A 23,269-nucleotide genomic window follows, 5' to 3' on the forward strand; every position below is an offset into this window, starting at 1 on the left:
CTGTGGGGAAGCTGCCTCCACCTTTCGCTACGGCGTTACTGCAGGGTCCTCAGGCTAAAGGCACTGAGGACATGCACGGGGGTGGTTACGATCCGGAAGCTCTGAGAGCTTGTACCTCGGGCCTCGCGCTACGAGCGACGAAGGTGACGCGGTCTCTGGGTCGTGCGATGTCCACACTTGTGGTCCAGGACGTTCACCCCTGGCTGTGTCTGGTCGACATGGGGACACCGACAAAGTATCGGTTCCTCAAGGGCCCTGTGTCCCAGACTGGCCTCTGCGGCGACGCAGTCGAGAACATGGCCCAGCAGTTCTCGGCTGCTCACGAGCAGGTTGAGGCGATCCAACACCTCCTGCCCCGGCGGGCAGCTGCTGCCTCCACCCGTCCGCCGGCTGCAGCACCCCAGCCTGCTTGTCGCCGAGGGCGGCCCCTGCGTCCGTCCCTGCTCCCGCACCGCATCCGCAGCAGCTTCCAGAAGCGGTGCCGTTGAGCTGGGCGTAGGCAGGCCGCCCCGCCCGTCCTGGCCCCCGTCAAACCTGGCGGTGAGCGGAAGAGCAAGAGGCACAGGACGGGCGACCCAGAGAGAGAGAGAGAGGACTGCTTTGGGAGGTGCCGGATGCGCCTCCCCCTCCCCCGGTGGAGGGCCGGGTGGAGATTCTCCTATTTCAAAAATCTCGACAAGAAGCGGTTGTCTCTGCCCTGGGTCCCAAGAGGGCATGGAGAGTCGCGGACGGACCAACTCCGGACCGCGCTCATCCTCCTCTTCGCCAGCTGGCAGCAGTGGGCGGTTCGAGAGCGTCATCAAAGGCCCTACTCACGCACCCTCTGCCAAACCTCGGAACCAGGTAAGCACGCACCGCACACTCAGACCCCTTGGTCCGCCACGGGCCGTGTTCCTGTGTTCCACCTCGCTGCCCCACCGCGGGTACGTCGGTGGTCCCGCTGCTCCGCTTGTACGGTGTCTGGGTGCCTGTCTACCCAGCCCGTCTTGCTGGCTCCAGTGGACCATCTGACTCGGCTATGCGGTTCAGTTTCCTCCCAAGTTCAGGGGCATCCACCTCACAGCAGTGAAGGCAGCGGATGCTCATGTTTTGTGTGGAGAGATCGCTGTCCTACTGGCGGAGGACGCGATGGAGCCGGTCCCTCCAGCCGATATGAAGACAGGGCTTGCAACCCTTACTTCATTGTGCCCAAGAAAGCGGTGGGTTACGACCAATCTTGGATCTGCGTGTCTGGAACTGGGCCCTTCACAGGCTTTCGTTCAAGACGCTCACGCAGAAACGCATCTTTGGGTGCATCCGTCCCCGAGATTGGTTTGCAGCGGTCGACCTGAAGGACGTGTACGTCCATGTGTCGATTCCTTCCGCGCCACAGGCCATTCCTGCAGTTTGCGTTGAAGGACGGGCATATCAGTACAAGGTCCTGCCCTTCGGGCTGTCCCTGTTACCCCGTGTCTTCACGAAAGTTGCGGAGGCAGCCCTTGTTCCCATGAGAGAACAGGGCGTTCGCATTTTCAACTACCTCAACGACTGGCCTATACTGGCTCAGTCTCAGGACCAGTTGTGCGAACACAGGGATTTGGTGTCACACCTCAGCCAGTTGGGCCTTCAGGTCAACTGGGAAAAGAGCAAACTCTCCCCGACGCAGAGGATCTCTTTTCTCGGTATGGAGTTGGATTCGGTCAGTCAGACAGCACGCCTCACGTAGGAACGTGCTCAGTCGGTGTTGAACTGCTTGAATGCGTTCAAGAGCAGGACAGCGGCCCCACTGAAACAATTTCAGAGGCTCCTGGGGCATATGACAGCTGCAGCGGCAGTCACGCCGCTGGGGCTGCTTCATATGAGGCCGCTTCAACACTGGCTCCATGGCCGAGTCCCGAGGTGGGCGTGGCAGCGCGGCACTCACCGGGTCCAAGTCACACCGGCCTGCCGCCGAACCCTCACCCCGTGGTCAGACCTTTCGTTTCTGCGGGCAGGAGTGCCCCTGGAACAGGTCTCCAGGCATGCTGTGATTTTCACGGATGCCTCCACCACCGGCTGAGGTGCCACGTTCGACGGGCTTGCGGTGTCGGGGGTTTGGACGGGCCCCCAACTGCACTGGCACATCAATTGCCTAGAGTTGCTAGCGGTACGTCTGGCCTTGGTCCGTCTCAGAAGGCGTTTACGAGGCAAACACGTACTGGTCCGCACGGACAACACTGCGACCGTTGCGTACATCAACCGACAAGGTGGTCTGCGCTCCCGTCGCATGTCGCAACTCGCCCGCCACCTCCTCCTCTGGAGTCAGAAGCATCTGAGGTCGCTTCGTGCCATTCATATTCCGGGCTTGCTCAACCGGGCAGCCGACGAGCTGTCACGAGCTGCGCTCCCCGGAGAATGGAGACTCCATCCCCAGACGGTCCAGCTCAGCTGGCCGCGGGGCCTTCGCAAGTGTGCGTCTCCCCCAGTGAGCCTTCTCGCAAAAACAGATACTATGCAAGATCAGGGGGGACGAGCAGCAGGTCCTGCTCGTGGCGCCGTACTGGCCCACTCGGACTTGGTTCTCAGAACTGATGCTCCTCGTGACAGCCCCTCCCTGACAGATTCCTCTGAGGAAGGATCTACTGACTCAGAGACGGGGCACCTTTTTGCACCCGCGTCCAGACCTAAGAAGCTGGAAACTTCATGTCTGGTCCCTGGACGGGACGCGGAGGTTCTAGGTGACCTACCCCAAGGGGTAGTTGACACCATCACTTCGGCTAGAGCGCCGTCCACGAGACAGGCCTACGTCTTGAAATGGAACCTGTTCGTCGAGTGGTGTTCTTCTCACCGAGAAGACCCCCGAAAGTGCCCGATCAGAGTCGTGCTTTCCTTTTTGCAGCAGGGGTTGGAGCTAAGGCTGTCTCCCTCCACCCTTAAAGTCTATGTGGCTGCGATTGCTGCCAACCATGACCCCGTGGAAGGGAAGTCGGTGGGTAAGCATGACTTGGTCATCAGGTTCCTTAGGGGGGCAAGAAGGTTAAATCCTCCACGGCCCCCCTCTATACCCTCTTGGGACCTGTCTCTAGTGCTGAAAGCACTACAGCAGGCCCCATTTGAGCCTTTGCAGTCGGTTGAGCTGCAGTTTATTTCAATGAAGACTCTGCTCCTGCTTGCATTGGCCTCCATCAAGAGGGTAGGGGACCTGCACGCATTTTCGGTCGACGATTCGTGCCTAGAGTTTGGGCCGGCTGACTCCCAGGTAATCCTGAGGCCCCGGCCTGGCTACGTGCCCAAGGTTCCCACTACTCCCTTCAGGGACCAGGTGGTGAGCCTGCAAGCGCTGCCCTCGGAGGAGGCAGACCCAGCCCTTGCTTGCTTTGTCCCGTCCAAGCGCGGAGATGCTACGTTGACAGGACACAAAGCTTCAGGACCTCAGACCAGCTCTTTGTCTGTCACGGAGGCCGGCAGAAGGGGAAGGCCGTCTCCAAGCAGAGGATGGCCCACTGAATAGTGGACGCCATCACCCTGGCTTATCAGGTACAGGGTGTGCCCTGCCCGTTCAGGTTGAGAGCTCACTCTACTAGAGCTGTTGCATCCTCCTGGGCGTTGGCTCGTGGCGCCTCGCTGGCAGATATTTGTAGAGCTGCGGGCTGGGCGACCCCTAACACGTTCGCTAGGTTCTATAGCCTTCGTGTGGAACCGGTTTCCTCCTGTGTTCTCACCTCAAACGGGTAGAAGCACTGAGAGGTCCCGTTTTCGGGTCGGCTTGCTAAAACTGCTCCAGAGAGTCCGTACTGTAGACCCTGTCGAGTTCCTCCGTCCCCTCGGCAGTCAGATGTGGCGGAGCATCTGACGCCAGGCCCTCACTCGCTGAATCCATGAGAACCGGTAGAGGGCTGGGTTCCATATGAAAGGCCTTTTTTGGACCCCATATGTGTATAGTCCACGGTATAGCCTGAGAGCCCGTGTTTCCCCGGCAGGTCTTCTGCCAATCTCCATGAGGTACAAATTCCTCTAATCCTCCATATGCGCCTAAGGTTGATCATATGCGTAATTGCTCCGAACCTCCTACGGGAAGGGCGAGCTTCCGTAGCGTCCGGTTCCAACTGGAATGGGTACGTTTTCCCAGTGTTATCCAGTCTTACTGAGTGGGTAGTGCCATGGCAGCAGTAGCTGGTCTTCTGCAGTAGCCCTGACCTGCGCCAAAAAATAGGGGCTCAGGAGGCTTCCACAGGACACTGGAAGGGGCAGTACCCGTGGCCTTTTGGTAGGGATCCCAATTCGTCGGTCACCGACGTGACTCGGAGTGACCGACTGATAGGGAACGTCTCGGTTACGTATGTAACCCTCGTTCCCTGAAGAAGGGAACGGAGACGTCACGTCCCGTCGCCACGGCTGCTGTACCACCGCTGAGCGGCCGGGTCACCGGCTCGGCTCCTCAGCGAAAACCTGAATATGCGCTGCACCCGCTGCCTAATTATACTCACGCTGTGATTAGCGGCAGCTGGATGCAATAATCGCATGCCAATGTGCATTGGCTCGTTTAGATACTCTCGTAGGGGATTGGTCTCTCTAAGCGAGATCCCAATTCGTCGGTCACCGACGTGACGTCTCCGTTCCCTTCTTCAGGGAACGAGGGTTACATACGTAACCAAGACGTTCTCTGTAATAGCTCAAAGGTACATCTCATCAACCTTCAACTGGAAAACATATATAGACAGAGGACGACACAAGAGTTACAAATTCTGACAGTGGACACATATTTCTTTTTCTTTTCTATTTCACAATGATGTTGTAATTGTTATGTGTCGATTTCCGTTTAGTTCCTGTTTGCCCTTATTTGGTTTTTCCTGTCCTAGTTTAGTTAATCGTCCTTTATTCCATTCACCTGTTTTGTATTAATCATCTTGTTTGCCCTTTTGTTCTTGTTCCTAGTGTTGTTTTTGGCGGCCTGCTTTAATTTTAGTTTTAGTCTAGTCTTTGTGTGAAGCTGTCATTTTAGTTTTTATTAGTTTTAGTCACGTTCATACTCTTTTTAGTCTAGTCAAGTTTCAGTCAACTAAAAGTCTGAGCATTTTATTCAGAATTATCCATGACTATATTTGTCTAGTTTTAGTCGACGAAAACTGATGACATTTAGTCTAGTTTTAGTCAATAAAAATTGCATTTTAGTCTCTTTTTAGTAATTCTGTTTAACCCAGTCAATATAGTATAAGTACCTAGTAGCAGTGGCATAACGTGGGGTTTTAGTCAGGGCCTTCAGTAAGCAAGCTTAGTTGTGTATAGGTTTATAGTGTTTTTTTACTTCATTGTTGTATGTCTGTATTTATGTAGCACCGTGGTCCTGCGAGGCACGACATTTCGTTCCACGGAATGACAATAAAGCTCAACTTCAACTTCAACTGTAAACATCTTACACATCTCTGTTACAGCTAACGCAGCTATATGCATATAATGCACATATTATGCTGCACACAGGCTCTCAACAAACAATGACTGCTGATCAACTATTTTAATAGTAGGCTAGATTGGGGTGGGTTAAATGCAGAGTAAATTTCCCTACATGGTCAGTAAAAGTAATCCGCCAATACACGGGTCACTATGCACATTCATGTCACTCTAAAATGACGACGCGCCAAAAGCAGCAAAACTGTGCAAATGCTGGACATCCACACACCACACCACAGTATTATCAACACACCACCTACACTTCCATAACAATGTGCATGATACAATACTCATCAAATAATAAAGCACTCACCTGTCACTTGTAAATAAAGTCCATGGGTCTGTCATTCCATGCCACTTTACTCGGATTTAAAAGTAAACACAGCCAACAAAATAACTTGTGCTCGGTGCTAACTTAGCTGTTAGCCACTGATAGCACTCATAGTCGCAATCGTTGAAATGGCGCATAAAATCTATGCTGGCCTTTGTTAGCGAATTCACTTTGGGTGTAGGTCTTCCTTTCTCAGTTATTCTCTTTTGTCTGCAAAAGAGTGCCTTGAAAAATACGATTTTAGTAGATCGGCAACAAGATCTGGTGTAGGCGTCGATGACTGCAGCTGTCATTTTCTTTTTGTTTACTTTCGTGTTTCATTGTCATTGAAAGTCAAAATTTGATTGGCTGATGATTCTGTCACTAATGCTCGTAACAAATCAGATGTGACGTTTTTCAACAAAAGGGTAGCACTATCTGTAGTGCTGGCCTCTGACTTTTTTTATGTAGGATATTCAAGTTCAACCTCAACTAAACTAATCATAGGCAATTTAGTGGACATTACACAAATGAAAATGATACCTAAATAATCAATAAAAACATTTTTCACACAATTTTGTTTTTTATAGGGCCAGCAGAGGGGCCTTCCCCTGACGGCCCACCACTGCGCTAGTAGTACAGATGAAACCAAAATTTTATTTTAGCCAAACCCATTTCAAACAAGGTTAACTTATTATATTATTGTTACCTTATAGACTTAAGAATATGCCAGACAAGGAAGATGCTCTGATTTGAATTTACAACATTTACTTTACCAACCAAACATGTTAACATATTTGTTGTCGTCTTCTAAATAATGCCTCGAGTGGGGTTTGAGGAAGTGACGTTGCCTGCGTCTGCGCAGTGCAACCTGATGCAGCTCTAGAAGTGACACAGGAAACAGAAATACTGCAAAATAATAATAATAACGCGACTAAACGAGACAAAATAACGTTATAACATTTCGTTTCGTCTCGTTTTAGTCAGCGAAAATTAAGAGACATTTTAGCATAGTTTTTATTTTGAAAAACACATTTAGTCTCATTTTTATTCGTCAACAATATTGCATTATATATTTAATTATCGTCATCGTCACATGACCAGCATTTACATTGCGTCTCGTCTCGTTTTCGTCACGTGATAAAGGTTCGTTGACGACGATATTTAGTCACAATTTTCGTTGACGAAAGCAACACTACTTGTTCGTACTTGTCCTCAGTTCTCCATTTGTCTTTGCTTCCTGAGTTTAATGTTCATTAAATGGATATAGTGTGGTGATGCTACTTTGTTCTCCTGGTCGTTTGTTTTCTCTACAACCACAAGATCCTGTAACAGAAACTCAGGCCAATACAGAAAATGAGTAAGCGGCTGATTTTGGTTCCCTGCAAGGGAAGTCCGGGGATCATCAGTCTGCTTCCGCCGCCTGCGACGATGATGATTCCGCCCGCGGCAAAGATGGTTCCGCCGCCCGCAACGATGATGATTCCGCCCGCGGCGAAGATGGTTCCGCCGTCTGCGACGATGATGATTCCACTCCGCGGCTATGATGGTTCCGCCGTCCGCGGTGAAGAGTGTGCCGCCACCCGCGGCAAGGTTTACGCCACTGCCCGGGGCTCTCCCAAACACCTCTTCCAACAGCAACCTAGTTTTCCAGCATCCAGGTACTGACCAGGCTCAACCCTGCTTAGCTTCAGTGGGCAACCAGTCTCGGCTTACAGGGTGATATGGCTGCGGCACCATATCTTTAGTCTCCTGTCCTGCCATGGCCTCCCGAGGTTACAGTGCGGGACGCACCTTCCGGGAGGGGGGGCGATATCTGTCACGTGTCGGTTTCCGTTTAGTTTCTGTTTGCCCTTATTTGGTTTTTCCTGTCCTAGTTTAGTTAATCATCATTTATTCCATTCACCTGTTTTGTATTAATCATCTTGTTTGCTCTTTTGCTCTTGTTCCTTTATAAGTCCTCAGTATTCCCTTTGTCTTTGCCTGAGTTTAATGTTCATTAAATGGATATAGTGTGTTGATGCTACTTTGTTGTCCTGGTCGTTTGTTTTCTCTACAACCACAAGTTCCCGTAACAGTAATGTGTGTTTTTTATTTTTATTTTGGTCAGACCACTAGTACACGACTCATGATGGCGCCGGTGTGCATGGCTGGCCATCTGGTACCTGGTTTATTTGTTTTTATTTTGTTTGTCTCACTTCTGGTAAAGGACGCAACTGCCGTTTTGGTTTATGATCGTCTCACGCTGATTAACATAAAAAATACCGTGGATATACAGTTTGAGCAAGAACGTGGAAGACCATGCTCACCCCTTCCTCCAGTCCTGTCTGAGGTGCCGCCGGCCCTGTGTCGGCTTCCCTAGCCTCTTTTGCCGAAAAAGCGTCGAAGAAGACGTGGGAAAAGAGGCGGCCTTTCTGTCAAACTTAAGGCTAAACTGCTGTTGGCGTCGACCGACTTGAATCACCATGGTTCCAAAGGCGAGTGGGCCTATCATCGATTAGTTTATCAGTGTTCTCTGGAGCCGGCATATGCTTGGATTCGTCCGATTGCATTGGAAATCTCCGCAGAACATCCTATACACCCTCCGCTGAACATCCTATCCACAGAACATCCTATACATCGGATGCGGTATCTCCATAAAGGTGGGGGTGTGTGTCTCCAAAATTTTCGACCACTGTGTCACTCATCAGAGTTGGTAGGTGACTCTTTATTAATCAAAATGGCACTGGTTAATGCGAGATTGCTTTGCAATAAGACGTTTATTTTGAGGGATTTTTTTACTTCAAAATCGTTGGATGTTCTATTTGTGACTGAGACGTTGCTATCCTCTGGCAATCTAAGTCCTTTTGCTGACCTGGCTCCCTTGGACTGTAAATTCATTAACTCTCCACGAGTTTTGGGCAGGGGTGGAGGTCTAGCCTCAGTTTTTAAAAACAGCTTGCTCTGTCGACCTGTAGAGTTTGAACACTTCTCTAGTTTTGAATTGCAAGCCTTTAAATTGGATTTGGTGGAACCAGTGTTGTGTGTACTGGTTTATCGGCCACCCAAATTCAATGAAGACTTCATCCATGACTTTTCTGAACTGTTAGGGGACATTTTATTGAAATTTGACAAGTTTTTAATTGTGGGGGATTTTAATATTCATGTGTGCTGTCCAGCTGATCCCCTGGTGAAAGACTTTTTGAATCTTATTGACTCTTTTAATCTTGAACAGTCTGTAAAGGTTCCTACACATGAATATGGACATACATTGGATTTAGTTTTATCTTAAGGTATTTCTTTGGGCTATGTGAATGTTTGTGATGCAACTTTTTCTGATTACAATCCAGTTATTTTGGGGGTTTCTCTCCCATGTCAGTCTGTTAGATCTTGCCCACTGTCACGTTTTTTGTCGTATGTTGAACTGTGTTATTAGTGAGTTTTCAAGGGCATTTTTGAAAAATTATAATATTTCTACCACCGAAAATCCTCCATTATATCTAGATCCTGAGCCTGTACTGAGTTCTTTTAACTCTGGTTGTTCAACTATTTTAGACTCTATTGCACCTTTGAAGGTGAAACATGTAAAAGCTAAGGTAGAGCCCTGATTTAATGATACTACACAAGCTCTTAGACAAACTTGCAGAAGAGCAGAGCGTAAATGGCAGAAGGACAGGCTCCAGGTGTCTTTTGAAATTTTGAGGGACTCTTTGCATTCCTACCAAAAGGCAGTTAAGGCAGCGAAGGCAAAGTACTTCTCTGCTATTATTGAAAATAACTGTCATAGACCCAGAGTATTGTTTAATACTATAAATTCTGTTATTAATCCATCAAATAGCATTGGACCTGAGATTTCAATGGAGGCTTGTGAGAATATTATGAGTTTTTTTGTGTCAAAGATCGAAAATATTAGATCTCAAATACCTCCTGTAGCTGGTGATCCCTCTGCTCTTTCTTGTTGCCCTGCTGTTTCATCGGTTTGAACTTCTTCAACTTTCTACCTTGGCTAAACTGGTTGATCAACTGAAGCCATCGGATTCCCCTCTTGATGTTGTTCCATCAAGACTGATCAAACAAACTTTTGATGTAGCTGGGCCTAGCATTTTATCAATAATAAATAGCTGTCTTGCATCAGGGATTGTTCCTGCATCTTTCAAGCATGCTTTAGTACAACCTTTAATTAAAAATACTAAATTGAATCCAACGGATTACGCAAATTACAGGCCTATTTCAAAACTGCCTTTTTTATCAAAGGTGTTGGAGAAAGCTGTCCTTATTAAATTGCAGTCTTTTTTTAATAAGAATTCTTTATTTGAAGTTTTCCAGTCAGGGTTTAGGGAGCATCATAGTACAGAGTCTGCACTTTTGAAAGTTCTCAATGATATTCTGCTAGCAGTAGACTCTGGTGATACTGCAATTTTGGTGTTAATTGACCTCAGTGCAGCTTTTGACACCATAGGCCAGTGGTTCTCAACCTGCGGCCCGTCACGAATCCAGATGCGGCCCACCAAGCTGAATGTTACAGTCTATGTGCTGAACACAATTAAAAAATAACTTTCAGTTTTACAATTCGTTTTAGTTTTTACATTAATAAAAAAATACTCTCCATCAAGATCTCTTAGGTCCTCTGACCAGAAACTCTTGATTTTCCTAGGTCGAGACGCAAACTTTGGGGGGACCGTGCTTTTGCAGTACCGGCCCTCCACCTTGGTGTCATTTAAGTCCCTTTTAAAGACTAATTTTTTCTCTGGCATGTTGTTGAAAACTAACAGTTTTTTTTTTTTTAAATGTTGAATGGTCTGATGCTCTGTGTTGTGTAAGTGTTGTGTATATATTGTTTGCTTATTTATGTTTTTACAATCTGTACAGCACATTGGTCAACTTATTGTTGTTTTTAATCGTGCTTTAGAGATAAATTGCCTTGCCTTGCCTAGTAAAACTGTGAATCATATCTAGTCTTTTTCAATCAATATCCCACATACAGTAATGTGTGCATTTGTACTTTTGAAATGGATATATGGCATACATAAGAAGTGCAGCCTTCTGCATTTCAGTACAGTAACTGTCATTCAAAGTGTTGTCATAGTTTACAGCAGGTAATACTAACAGAGTACAGTGTTATATTGACAACATGACTAAGCATTTTGCCTATCTTGTTTGTGAACAATGACACAAGGACATCAGACACGCAAGAGGATTTTACCCCCGCTGCCTGGCCAGGGCCAATATAGCCTGTGATAGTGAAGAGGTTTTTTGGCCTGTCCCAGACCAAAGACGGGATACTGGGGCAGAAAGATTATTTTGTTGTTGTTTGCTGTATTGCACTGTACTCTACAATACATTACAGTTTTTCTCGATTGCTAACACACTATAACTGATTAATTTGGCTCAATTTTCCAAACCATTCATACAGTTCTCAAAACAAAGACACATTTCTCAAAACCTTTAACACATTTCACCTGCTTTCACACACGTTCCAATTTGCTCAGTGTTTTCTGCAAAACTCTACACAAGAACGGCATCATTTTGCACAGGTTTAACCATGTTCTCATTTAGAAAACACAAACACACAATATAACTACCTCAAGAATCACAAAATGAACACAAATAGCACACATTTATCCATGTGTGAACATTCAGTAGCAAGACTGATGACACACATTTCAGAATCTCAGGATAATATGAACAAGAGCACAGCTGATTATGTTTTTTGGAAAATTAATCCTGGTAGTGGAAGACAAAGAGGAATAGGAGGAGAAAAGAAAAATGAAGGGGATGAGGTCAAAGGTCATTTTTTTCCTGATGAAATACAAAGCACTATGGTTGACCATGTTCATCTGCATGGACTGACCACGAGGGAAGCTGGCCTACAGGCTCATCTACAAGGTTTCAATTCTACTTACACATGCAACATAATTACAGTACACAGCAGCAGTAATTCAGATGAGACAACTTTCATTATTCTATGTACAGTAAATACTGTAGCACATGTTGTACAACAAAATTGATTTGTAGCCAAGTAGTCCTTACATGTACTCTATTTTTGCAGAACCGAGAGACAACTATCTAGGGGAGGCAGATGAGGTCTTTTTTCAGAAGTCTAAGAAACTGCTATAACAAATAAGGATACTACCAATACTGTAATGCAATTTGGCTGAAGATGCTGAATGAATGAATTTATTTATTTATTTACAGTAACTGACAGTATATTCCAATGTGTGTTTACTGTATAGTCAGTTGTTTGGTGTTTGAACTTTTCTCTTCTGGTGCTTTTCATCTACTGTAAGATCTCTTTACAGTCGTGTAATGAAAGTAAACTTTTCTGAAAGTTTATTGCTGAATTTTACTGTATCTGTAACCCTTTATTTATGTTGTATACTGTAACAGTCATTGACTAGCAAAAGGATTCCTGTTTCCCAAAAGGAGGTTTTTGTAACAGTGTTTTGAATTGATCTCACTAGTGTTCTCTAGGCAGGAAAGTAGTCTGAGTATTTGACAGGTCTGTGTGTCATCTGAGGCCAAAGCTTGAGCCTGACAAAAGAGAACATGTTTTTGACTAAACTATTTGATTTTGACCTGGAAGTTTGAAGTTTGCACAAGTTGGTGAGTAATTTTGAGATTGTGTTTATAGTTGCGAGAAAATGGTGAATTGTTTCATGAATTGTGTGTTAGCAATCGAGAAAAACTGAAAATTATAAACATTTGGGGAGTACCACACTTAAAGTTTTGCTCAGTCGCTTTGGTGTATTTCTCATATCAGAAATTAAATTTTCTAAACTATTTGTTCAACCTCCACATCATCTAGTAATTTGTGCACATCATAAAAGCAGTTTCGATTGCTTTGGTACATTCATGCAACTGATTATGTACATTTGTCTGCGGTTTCTACATTTTCAGTTGCGAATATCATGTTGCTCAAAATTTATTATATAGTTCTCTGTGCAATTGTCTTACCCTGCAAAACCTCAAGTCATTAGTTCATCATGTAAGTCATTAAATACAAAATGGTTGATCTAGTTGTCATAAACTGTCAAGCACATTTCTATTAGACTTTTTGTAAATTTGCCATGAATTGTGCAAGTGAATCTTGACTTTCACTAATGAAGAGAATATGGATCAATCAATGACAAACCAGTTCTCTGAAACAGCTCAAAGTATCTCATGAACCTTCAGTTGGAAAGCATATAGACAGAGGACAACACAAGAGTTAAAAATTCTGACAATGGATGAACAACCAGAAAACCAACAGGGTCAACAGCCGGGAGGAAGAAGAGGAGTATGGATGCATGGTGGAAGGGTACAGAGGCAAAACAGAGGAAGAAGCAGAAGAGGCCAAGAAACAAAGGTGCATATCAGATGAAATAAGGGCCACTATTGTGGACCATGTTGTCAATCATGGCCTTACAATGGCTGAAGGGTGCAGCTAAATGTTTGGAGATCAACCATATCCTCAATAATTCAAATTTCGAAACAGTCTCTTTCAATCAATATCTCACATACAGTAATGTGTAAATTTGTACTTTTGAAAGGATATATGGCATACACAGGGCCTGAAATTAACACCTGACCACGCGCCAAATGCGGGTGAATTTTGCAATTGGCGGGTAAAACCGTCAATCTACCTGCCACATTGGCGGGTAGCCAATGAGAATTGAGTTGTTGTTTTTTTGCGTCTGTTTTTTTTTAAGTCTGCCTTTTCGTTGGATTTTAGCTCAAGGTACAAACGAACGGCTGAAACGAACAACCAACAAAAAGATGAGGATGAGTCAAAGAAAAGTAAAAGACGACGTTTTAATACAAAGTGGCGACAACGGCAAGGTTCGTGAGTGGCTGATTTATGACCGCAGTACAGATTAAATGTACTGCAGTGACTGCCGTATGTATGGCTCAGAGAAAGCGAAGTCAAATCCTTTTGTAATCGGGACTAAAAACTTAAAATTAGAAGCAATTAAGGACCACGAGTCATCAAAAAGCCACCTACACACAATAAGTTGCAAAATATCAAAGACTGCGCTTCCGGAGGAGACCGCTGCGGTCAAGGCACTGACGTCCATGAAAGTAGCGCAGTTTGAGAAGATGCGACTTCTGTTTCGGAACGATCACGCGATCGGCAAGATTCAAGAACATGATGCCCTTCTCTGACTACGTTTGTGTGTCACAGATGTGTGTGCGTGTGTATGTTGGGAGTTGGGAACCAGTGAGAAAATGTCCGGTACCCAGTAACTTTACCAGTAATATTCATTTAGTTCTGCTTAACGGTTCCTGAAGGCTGTAATTAACAGTTGCCAGGAACTGTCTAGACTAAATCAGCCATCAACACAGCCGTGTCCGTGTGTGATGTGTTTACATACGAGCTGCGGTAACTTAGGTCTAACTTATATCTGTTGAGTTAGCACGGTGTGTGTGTGTGTGTGTGTGTGTATACCTGTTTTTCTATCCCGGTGTGACTATGACATATGATTATGTCTGTGACACAGCAAATCAATGAATAAAAAGATTAAAAAATACATAGTCTAAGAGTTATTATTACTTATAATGATTTCGTTAATAACTTGACAGCACTTAAATGTGTATTCTTACAAGTTAAAGAATAATGTTTGTGTGATTTCTATTTTTCACCTTTATGAGGCAAAAAAAAACAAACAAAAAAAACCGGCTGGTAAAAAGTTACTGTGGCAGGTGGATTTTTAAATCCACCTGCCACAGTGGCTGGTGGTCAAAAAAGTTAACTTCAGGCCCTGGGCATACATAATAAGCACTGCCTTTTGTATTTCAGTACAGTAAAACTGTTGCCATAGTTTACATCAGGTAATACTAACAGAGTGCATTGTTATACTGACAACATGACTAAGCATCTTGTTTGTGAACAATGACACAAGGACTTTTCATTCTAATGGCACTGATATGTTCACTGACATAAATATTTACTTTTGAGAGATGAACTAAAGATTTTGAGTAAGTTACAGGCTTTTGCAGGTAATCTATTGTGTGGAGCTGTTTCAGGGCCGGCGCTAGCCATTTGGGTGCCCTAAGCACAAACGCTTGGCGGTGCCCCCCCCCACCACCACCAAAGAAATAACTACCATTCAGAATTTCTTAGTTAGGTTCTCTTTACTTCCAAAATAACTGCTGCAAATAAATAATTGGAACAGAACAATGTAAACACAGAAAGTTAAAAGTGCAAAAAAAGTTTAAAGTGCAAATAACAGTATAAGTGTATGAATTTTATGAAGTATGAATTTTAAAGTGCACATTTTAAACTGCAAATAACCATACATAACTGCACAGTAGAATTTACTCAACAGAGGGACTACATCTCTATAAAGAGACCATTCTGCTATTCTATAGAACTATATTAAACATTTTCACTACCATCAGTTGTCAGAGGCCCTACAGAGGCACACGCCTACATTTCCTAGCTGCAAAATCAGCTATCAGGTCATCATTTGACAGTTTCTGAGCCACGTCCCCATTGATGCTGATGACAGCCAGACCACTTAAACGTTCCTGCCCCATTGATGAACGCAGGTACGTTTTGATGAGTTTGAGCTTTGAAAAAAAAAATTGTATAATTATTTTGTATATATAATTTTGTATAATTATTTTGTATATATAATTTCTATATACAAAATAATTATACACAGTACACGCACATATATCATGTAGACACAAACTTTTATTTTGGATGCGATTAATCGAGATTAATCTTTTCCCAGCCCTAATAATTTGACAACTCTGTGAATATGAAAATATACAAACACTGAGATTGTGGGGGGTTTTTTTCTAATTTCAGTTTCACCAACAGATGTCGCCCTTGGCCGAACCTCTTGAAAATGACCGCATAGAACAACAACGAAAAAACTTTATCCAAGCGGTCTAATTTGGCAAAATCACATCACGTTCAGTTGCAGGGTTTTTCTAAAGTTCACCTTACCAAGAGGCAGATAGGCATTATATTGATGCGAAGAAATTACAATAGGGAACGTTCTGCACTAATAGCTATATGCACACACATCTGTAACGTATAGCCTACCTAGGGGGAAAATTAGCTTTATTTGTCATTCAAATATGACGATGAGGACCCCAACGATTGGCCTTCCTTTCCTTCTCAAACAAACTGCATCTTTAACAGCCCAAGTTTCAAAATTTCCCGGGGGAGAAACCCCCGGACCCCGTTAAAATAAAAGACTCAACATGCAGGGCTAAAGCCCCGGATCTTTTGCACTACTAGCGACGCGGACGCGCCGACGCCCCTGGACATGCATACTACACGCACAAAACTAACATTTTTATTTAAAACATTGTCTTACCTGCAAGCGACGCGCGAGCATCATCCCGCTGTCTCTTCTTTTTTCCGCCCCCGACTCTTGGTGCCTTTTCGAGGCCATGTCTGAGGTCGGTGTCGGCCAAATTTGAAATTGATTGAAGCATAATTGAACAGACCACTGGGAGGTGGGGAAGGGGGGGCACCAGAGGGAGACTGGCACAGAGATTCACCTTTTTCTCGACTAATTTGGTCTAGGCCTATATTACTTTTGTATTGCTTTTGTATATTAACATGCTAGAAATATTTTATTTGTTATTTATACTAGTAGCCTATATTGTGATGATATTTTCACGACCCAGATTTTTTGGTGCCCCCCCCAAGCACTTGGTGCCCTACGCGCAGTGCGTGATGTGCGTGTGCGGAGCGCCGGCCCTGAGCTGTTTGTACGAATTGTTTTGAGAAATGCACATACGTCTTTGCAAAGATTAAGGATGATCTGAGAAATGCACCAAAGCGACTGAGAAAAACTGAATTACAGGTTTTTGTAGCATTGTTTTGAATTGATCTCACCAGTGTGTAAAACTGTGTTGTAGTGTGTGTGTTTTTGAGTGTTTGTGTGTCATGTCTGAGAGCAAAGTTTGGTTTTTCAGCAAGATTGAGTTGTTTTGAATGGAGAGGTTCATTTTGACCTGAATATAGGAAGTTTGGGGAATTGAGTTAGAAGTTATGGATTCATATTAGTGGTGGAAATTTTGATTCTTTCCAGAGACTCGTTCATTTTTCGTTCGTTCACCAAAATGATTCGTTCAGATTCGTTCACTAATTCGTTCAGTGACCATTTTTCCATATTACACAAATACGTCAGCATGTGCGGAAAAATGTGTTGTTCAACTAACGTATTTACTTGTTACAAAATAAAAACCGATTTGGCTTCATTAAAAAGTGTGCCCTTCTCATTAAATGAATAAAATAAGTCTAAATAAGTGATCAAAGTCATTACTCTTTTTATCTTTTAAATTACACTCTTTTCGGATGACCAAAGCACAAGTGTTTTTTTATTTGTTTGCATACTAGGCTAGTTAACATTTAATTGTTTAGGCAGAGATTTACACGTTCAAATCTGAGATTATGTTAAACGAGGAGTTATTCTGTATGTAAAATATGAATATAAACAAGCGTGCACAGTACGGATACCTGTGCTTTGCATCCGCTTTCTGCTGATTGATGAACTAGATTGACAGAATGGCCGACCTACCCGGTCAACGAACTGGGTATAGCTACCAGTTCGTTCAATTCGTTCACGAACGGGAGATCTCTCTCTCGTTCAGACTCAAAACAGAGCCATCTCGGTCAATGATGCTATTATATTCGTTCGTTCGATCCAACCAATTACATGCCCCTTCTAAACCCGAGCTGAAATGCTATTTGCTGACGTGAGTCACGTGACGCAAATGAGATGGGATGACGTGACACAAATAATCAATACTGCCATATTTTTTTATGTTTCACAGTTTTTAAACAAACAAAAGTGCATGACATGACTAACATAATGAAATATTTTTTTATTTAAAAGTATGTAACTGTTCAAACATAAAACAACAATAATATAAATAAAACAAAATGATAAATTAAAAAAAAATAAAATAAATAAAACAATAATATAAAAAAATAAAACAAAGAACCAGTTGTTCGAACGACGAACGTAATAATGAGACGAGATGTATGTATGTAACAGTTCATTTGACTCTTTCAAACTCAAAGCAACTCAATGAAGGGCGTATTCGTTCACTAGATTCAACAAATCACATGCTCCGTCCTCGTATCATACTCGAAGGCTATTGGCTCGAGGTTTAGTCATTCTTTGACAGATGAAACGGTCCAGAGCTACGCATGCGCGCAATAGCGGCGCGCTGCGGTGGAGGGAGGAATTTCAGTGAACGAGAAATATGCGTCAATGGATTACGTGAACGAGAATGATTCGTTCACCTAAAAGATTCGTTCAAAAAGAACGATTCGTTCACGAACGTAACATCACTAATTCATATTTAGAGTTTCGCAAAAAAGAGGCATAATTTCAAGAAATGTGTTTAAGCAATCTAGAAAAACTGTAGTACATAATACACAGCATTAATGAAATATTTCACCCACAAATGAAAATTCTTTCATCATTGACTCACCCTCATGTTTTTCCAAAACCTATAAGACTTTTGTTCATTTTCAAATTATTAATAAAGGTATTTTTAATTAAATAGATTTCTGTCCCTCCCTTGAAAGTCTATTAACCCAAACCTTTATTTATTTATTTGTTTGTTTTTTTGAAAGTGAAAAAGTGAAAGTGACGTGACATACGGCCAAGTATGGTGACCCATACTCGGAATTCGTGCTCTGCATTTATCCCATCCAAAGTGCACACACACAGCAGTGAACACACACACACCGTGAACACACACACAGAGCAGTAGGCAGCCATTTATGCTGCTCACTACAAGTGCACATTCAAAACAATTAAGTACACTTCTTTTTCACAAAGGGAGATCCGAACTTTCTAATGTTAACACGTGTCTTCTAGTGTTACTTGACAGCATGCACAGCACCAACAAACCTCCATTATATTTGCACAATGACAAATGCACGTTAAACATGTGAATCTCTGCAAGCCACTTCAACTCTGTAGGAACTGATATAAAAATCTAACATATGGTTTGTGACTAATTTTCTGGCTAATCCAGAGCGCTGGCTGAGGACATTGCTGTATAACCTCTCGCTATGACAAGCACAACTGCGATATTCACAGATGATGTGTTATCAGACGCATATGTTTCTTAATGGCCTCCATCTCCCAGTGCATGAAAATGAAATGGTATCTTTTCAATCACAACAATTAGGGGTCATTAGCATAATTATAGCTGTTGTTATTTTGAATGTCATTAATAGCATTACACAGCAAGTATATTCTAATGTGTTGGTACACATGCCTTACATTTGAAAAAAAAAAAAATTGCATGTGGTTATATTTATGAGGGGATATTCTAAATAACATACTATATACTAATTATCAACTTCACCAGGAAAGAAAACCATTATTGTTGCACACAGTGCATGCTGTTTAAAAAATAATATCAGTATGCAGTGTACACTGCACAACATGCAGTAAGCAGTATGCTAGTACTTCATTCTGAACATGCATTTGAGCAGTGAGAAAGAGAGAGATTTGGTCAGGAAAGAAATTAGAATTTATTTTCTATCTTTACCTTGACCACTATTAACTTACGTTACAGTGCTTTTCTGTCTATATTAATTAAAAAGTGAGACTACAGTTTATTAAGAAACCTCCACAAAAACAATCTTTTTCTTTTCACCTGCCAACTTCCACCCTCTGGCTAACAATCTCCTGTCTTTTATACACCATTGGCACAGCTGCTCAATAGAGAGGACTCCAGTAATAACACAATGTAAACTAGATTAAAAAAAGTCCACTAAAGCAAACTTTGATGTTGGCTTGAGTAAGCGTGGCCAAAAGTTGAAGTAGTTTAAAAAGTTTGAATTCTGAAGGTTTTAAGGCCACACAGTATATCAGACAGACAGAAATGATAGAACGATAGATAGAATGATAGAGTGATAGACAGACCGAAAGATGAAACAGTAGATAGATAGATAGATAGATAGATAGATAGATAGATAGATAGATAGATAGATAGATAGATAGATAGATAGATAGATAGATAGATAGATAGATAGATAGTCAGTCAATCACATGGACGGATAGATAGATAGATAGATAGATAGATAGATAGATAGATAGATAGATAGATAGATAGATAGATAGATAGATAGATAGATAGATAGATAGATAGATAGATAGATAGATAGATAGATAGATAGATAGATAGATGGTCAGTCAGTCAATCACACGGACGGATAGATAGATAGATAGATAGATAGATAGATAGATAGATAGATAGATAGATAGATAGATAGATAGATAGATAGATAGATAGATAGATAGATAGATAGATAGATAGATAGATAGATAGATAGATAGATAGATAGATAGATGGTCAGTCAGTCAATCACACGGACGGATAGATAGATAGATAGATAGATAGATAGATAGATAGATAGATAGATAGATAGATAGATAGATAGATAGATAGATAGATAGATAGATAGATAGATAGATAGATAGATAGATAGATAGATAGATAGATAGATAGTCAGTCAATCACATGGACGGATAGATAGATAGATAGATAGATAGATAGATAGATAGATAGATAGATAGATAGATAGATAGATAGATAGATAGATAGATAGATAGATAGATAGATAGATAGATAGATAGATAGATAGATAGATAGATAGATAGATAGATAGATGGATGGTCAGTCAGTCAATCACACGGACGGATAGATAGATAGATAGATAGATAGATAGATAGATAGATAGATAGATAGATAGATAGATAGATAGATAGATAGATAGATAGATAGATAGATAGATAGATAGATAGATAGATAGATAGATAGATAGGGGTGTTACTATGTTACTAAGGGTGGATACGTAGAAAGATACGTAGATGGGAATTTAAAAGCATATCAAATGTCTATTGAGTGTTTCTCATACTGGCATAAAACAATCCATCACACTTTCCACACTCTCCACTAAACCTGTACTGTGTGTGTGTGTGTGTGTGTGTGTGTGTGTGTGTGTGAGTGTGTGTGTGTGTGTGTGTGTGTGTGTGTGTGTGAGTGTGTGTGTGTGTGTGTGTGTGTGTGAGAGAGAGAGAGAGAGAGAGAGAGAGATGCCTAGGAGGAGTCTCTCCACAGTCTGTCCAAAATGTCAAGTCCACATGACCACAAGAAGAACCACACAGGAAGTGAGCGTTTGTCCAACATGGAAAATGGCCAAGCAGAGTTTGCTTTAGGTCCAGGTAAATCCAATAGTGATGCGCAGCAAAGTGGAAACTCATTTAAATAATTGCTCAGCAATCTCTGAGAAAGGGCTGTGAACGATCTGTGGGTGTGAGTCTGAGGCTGAGATTAGCACAACACACGCTCACACAAACATATTTCACAGTGAAGCAACATATTCAACGAGAAGAAATGTGATGTTGTACTGGATTCTATCCACCCAGAATTGATTAGATCATGAAAAGTGAGCATTTATACAATAATGAAACTGATCAGAATGCAAGTTTGCAGTGGAAGAACTACTAGCCCTTTGAAACAAGGACTCATTTCAGTAGCTGAGCACGTACATTTTAATCACGAACAGTTACAGAGCAATTTTTCCTTTAGGATAACATGCAGTGATGAATCAGGCACAAACACACACACAGTTAAGCTGCTGTAGACAACTCATCATACAACTAAATGTTTACATTTCCTGAAGAATATGCCACAATTGTAGACTGTTGTGACTGCCAGAGTGTTGCTACGCTGTTGCTAAGGTGTCTGGAGTAGCACATTGCTGCTGTGTGCGTGGTAGTTAAGGGTTTTCTGGGAGGTTGTTAAAACATTGGTAGGTGGCTGTTGGATGACTGCACTTGCAATATTTCTAATATTTCGGTGCTTACACTGTAAAAAAAATGTTTGTAACTTTTAATTGCCACATGTGGTGAAAAAAATAATGATTTAATATTACATTTGAAGTCATTTTGCTGTAAATACCATCAAATACATGGGTTTTGCCAATAAAAATTATGAACTACCAATAAAATAATATCATTTACAGTGAAAATTATAAAAGGACATTTTCAGAAGTCCATGTGTGATGACATGTTAATATATTTTCTTTACATAGTTTTGATTTTTATTTTTGTTAGCAATAATGTACATTAGGTGCTTTTTGTTACATTATCTGTTATTTAGTTCATGTTTATGCATTACTTTAGTGATGTGTGTTACCCTAATGGTGTTTTGTATTTGTGTGTTTGACCATGTCTATATACAAAAATTGGCCATGTTTTATAGGCAGGCCACTTATGATGATCTCTGATTCATCATATGGCTTAATGTTTTACCACCTATATTATTATAGCTGTTATCAGTACATTTTAAGGTAAAAATCAGATTTTGATATAGACTGATATTTAACATTATTTAATTCTTGAAATACACTTAAGAGTTTTAAAAAATATATACAGGCACCAATATTCCATCCTTTATAAACAATTGTCAGTTTTGATAGAGAATTTTAGGCTGCAATTTTTTTACGGTAAATTTGACAGGATATTTTTAACAGTGTAGATACAGCTTGAAACCACACACTTTTTTATCATCTGCCAAACGCAAATCACAAGTCAGATTGCTTAAAAAAAATACTATTAATAATGAAGAAGTAATTAATTATTTTGGCAACTTCTGTCAAGTTCTGTGTTTTATGCAACAACTAATTCTGTGTCATGGTATGAGATCTTATCATACTATATAATATACTGTTATGTACTAAACACTAAAGGCATTAGATGACCTAGTCAATAATGCAAGCAAAGGAGGCGATTCCATGCCTGCCCCTTTGACATCCAGTTTGCCATTCATTCAATTCAGCCATAACATAAGAACTGAACTGAACACGCACTCAGTATTAAAGCGGCTGTCAATCTTTAAAGAAGCCATAAAACATCAGACAGCACAGAATAACCCAGTCCTGGCCTAAGCTGCCACCCAACAGGTGGTGCTACACACATACACGCCACTTCCACACCTCTCTCACCTGTATTTCATGCTACTGTGTCTTCCAATAGCCTCCTTCATGTGGGCGTGGCCTTGAGGCAGGGGTCGGGACCCTGCCATGTCCCGTGTTTTGACCGTGCTCTGAGAGGCGTAGTTGCCATTTCCGCCCTGTCCGCTCCCTCTTTCTCCGCCACCTCCACCTCCTCCTCCGCTGCTGCTGCCCCCTGGTGGAGGGGCAGTTCGCAGGCCGCACAGCCGGTCCTCGCTGCGGCTCTTCATATTGTGCTCGGTACAAGCGAATGAGACCTGCATCCTGACCGGCTCTCACACACTTGTGTGTTTGAGTTTATTAGACTGAATCACTTTTGGTGTGGTAACAGCAAAGATGTTTATGGTAGTGCCAGGTGGTCTCTCTGTGCGAGGCTGGGGACCTCCTCAAAATGCGGAACCACCCATCCACGCCGGTTTCTACTGACGGTATGCGCAACAGCCGGTGCCGCTTCACCTAATGGCACTGAAGCCCAGCTACGCGGCGGTCGAACGCTTGTGTTCACGCGTGCCTGGCCATCTCCTCGTCTACAGTCGTATGAACACAAATTCACGCACACAATCACTCTTTCACGCGCTAGCTGG

General features: G+C 42.6%; 1 protein-coding gene across 1 annotated transcript in view; it reads right to left on the bottom strand.

Annotated features, from left to right (window-relative positions):
* LOC306870512 (voltage-gated potassium channel subunit beta-3-like) overlaps window positions 1-22,948 on the bottom strand; it is a gene marked incomplete at both ends in the record, with an annotated part of 46,074 nt that extends 23,126 nt beyond the window's left edge. The window contains one exon of the mRNA XM_079417819.1: window positions 22,677-22,948. Coding sequence (XP_079273945.1) covers window positions 22,677-22,948 — 272 coding nt within the window. The remainder of the gene's footprint in view (window positions 1-22,676) is intronic.
* Between the last annotated feature and the right edge of the window lie 321 nt (window positions 22,949-23,269).

Source organism: Barbus barbus (genome assembly GCF_936440315.1).
Source record: "Barbus barbus genome assembly, chromosome: 5".
Classification (NCBI taxonomy): domain Eukaryota; kingdom Metazoa; phylum Chordata; class Actinopteri; order Cypriniformes; family Cyprinidae; genus Barbus; species Barbus barbus.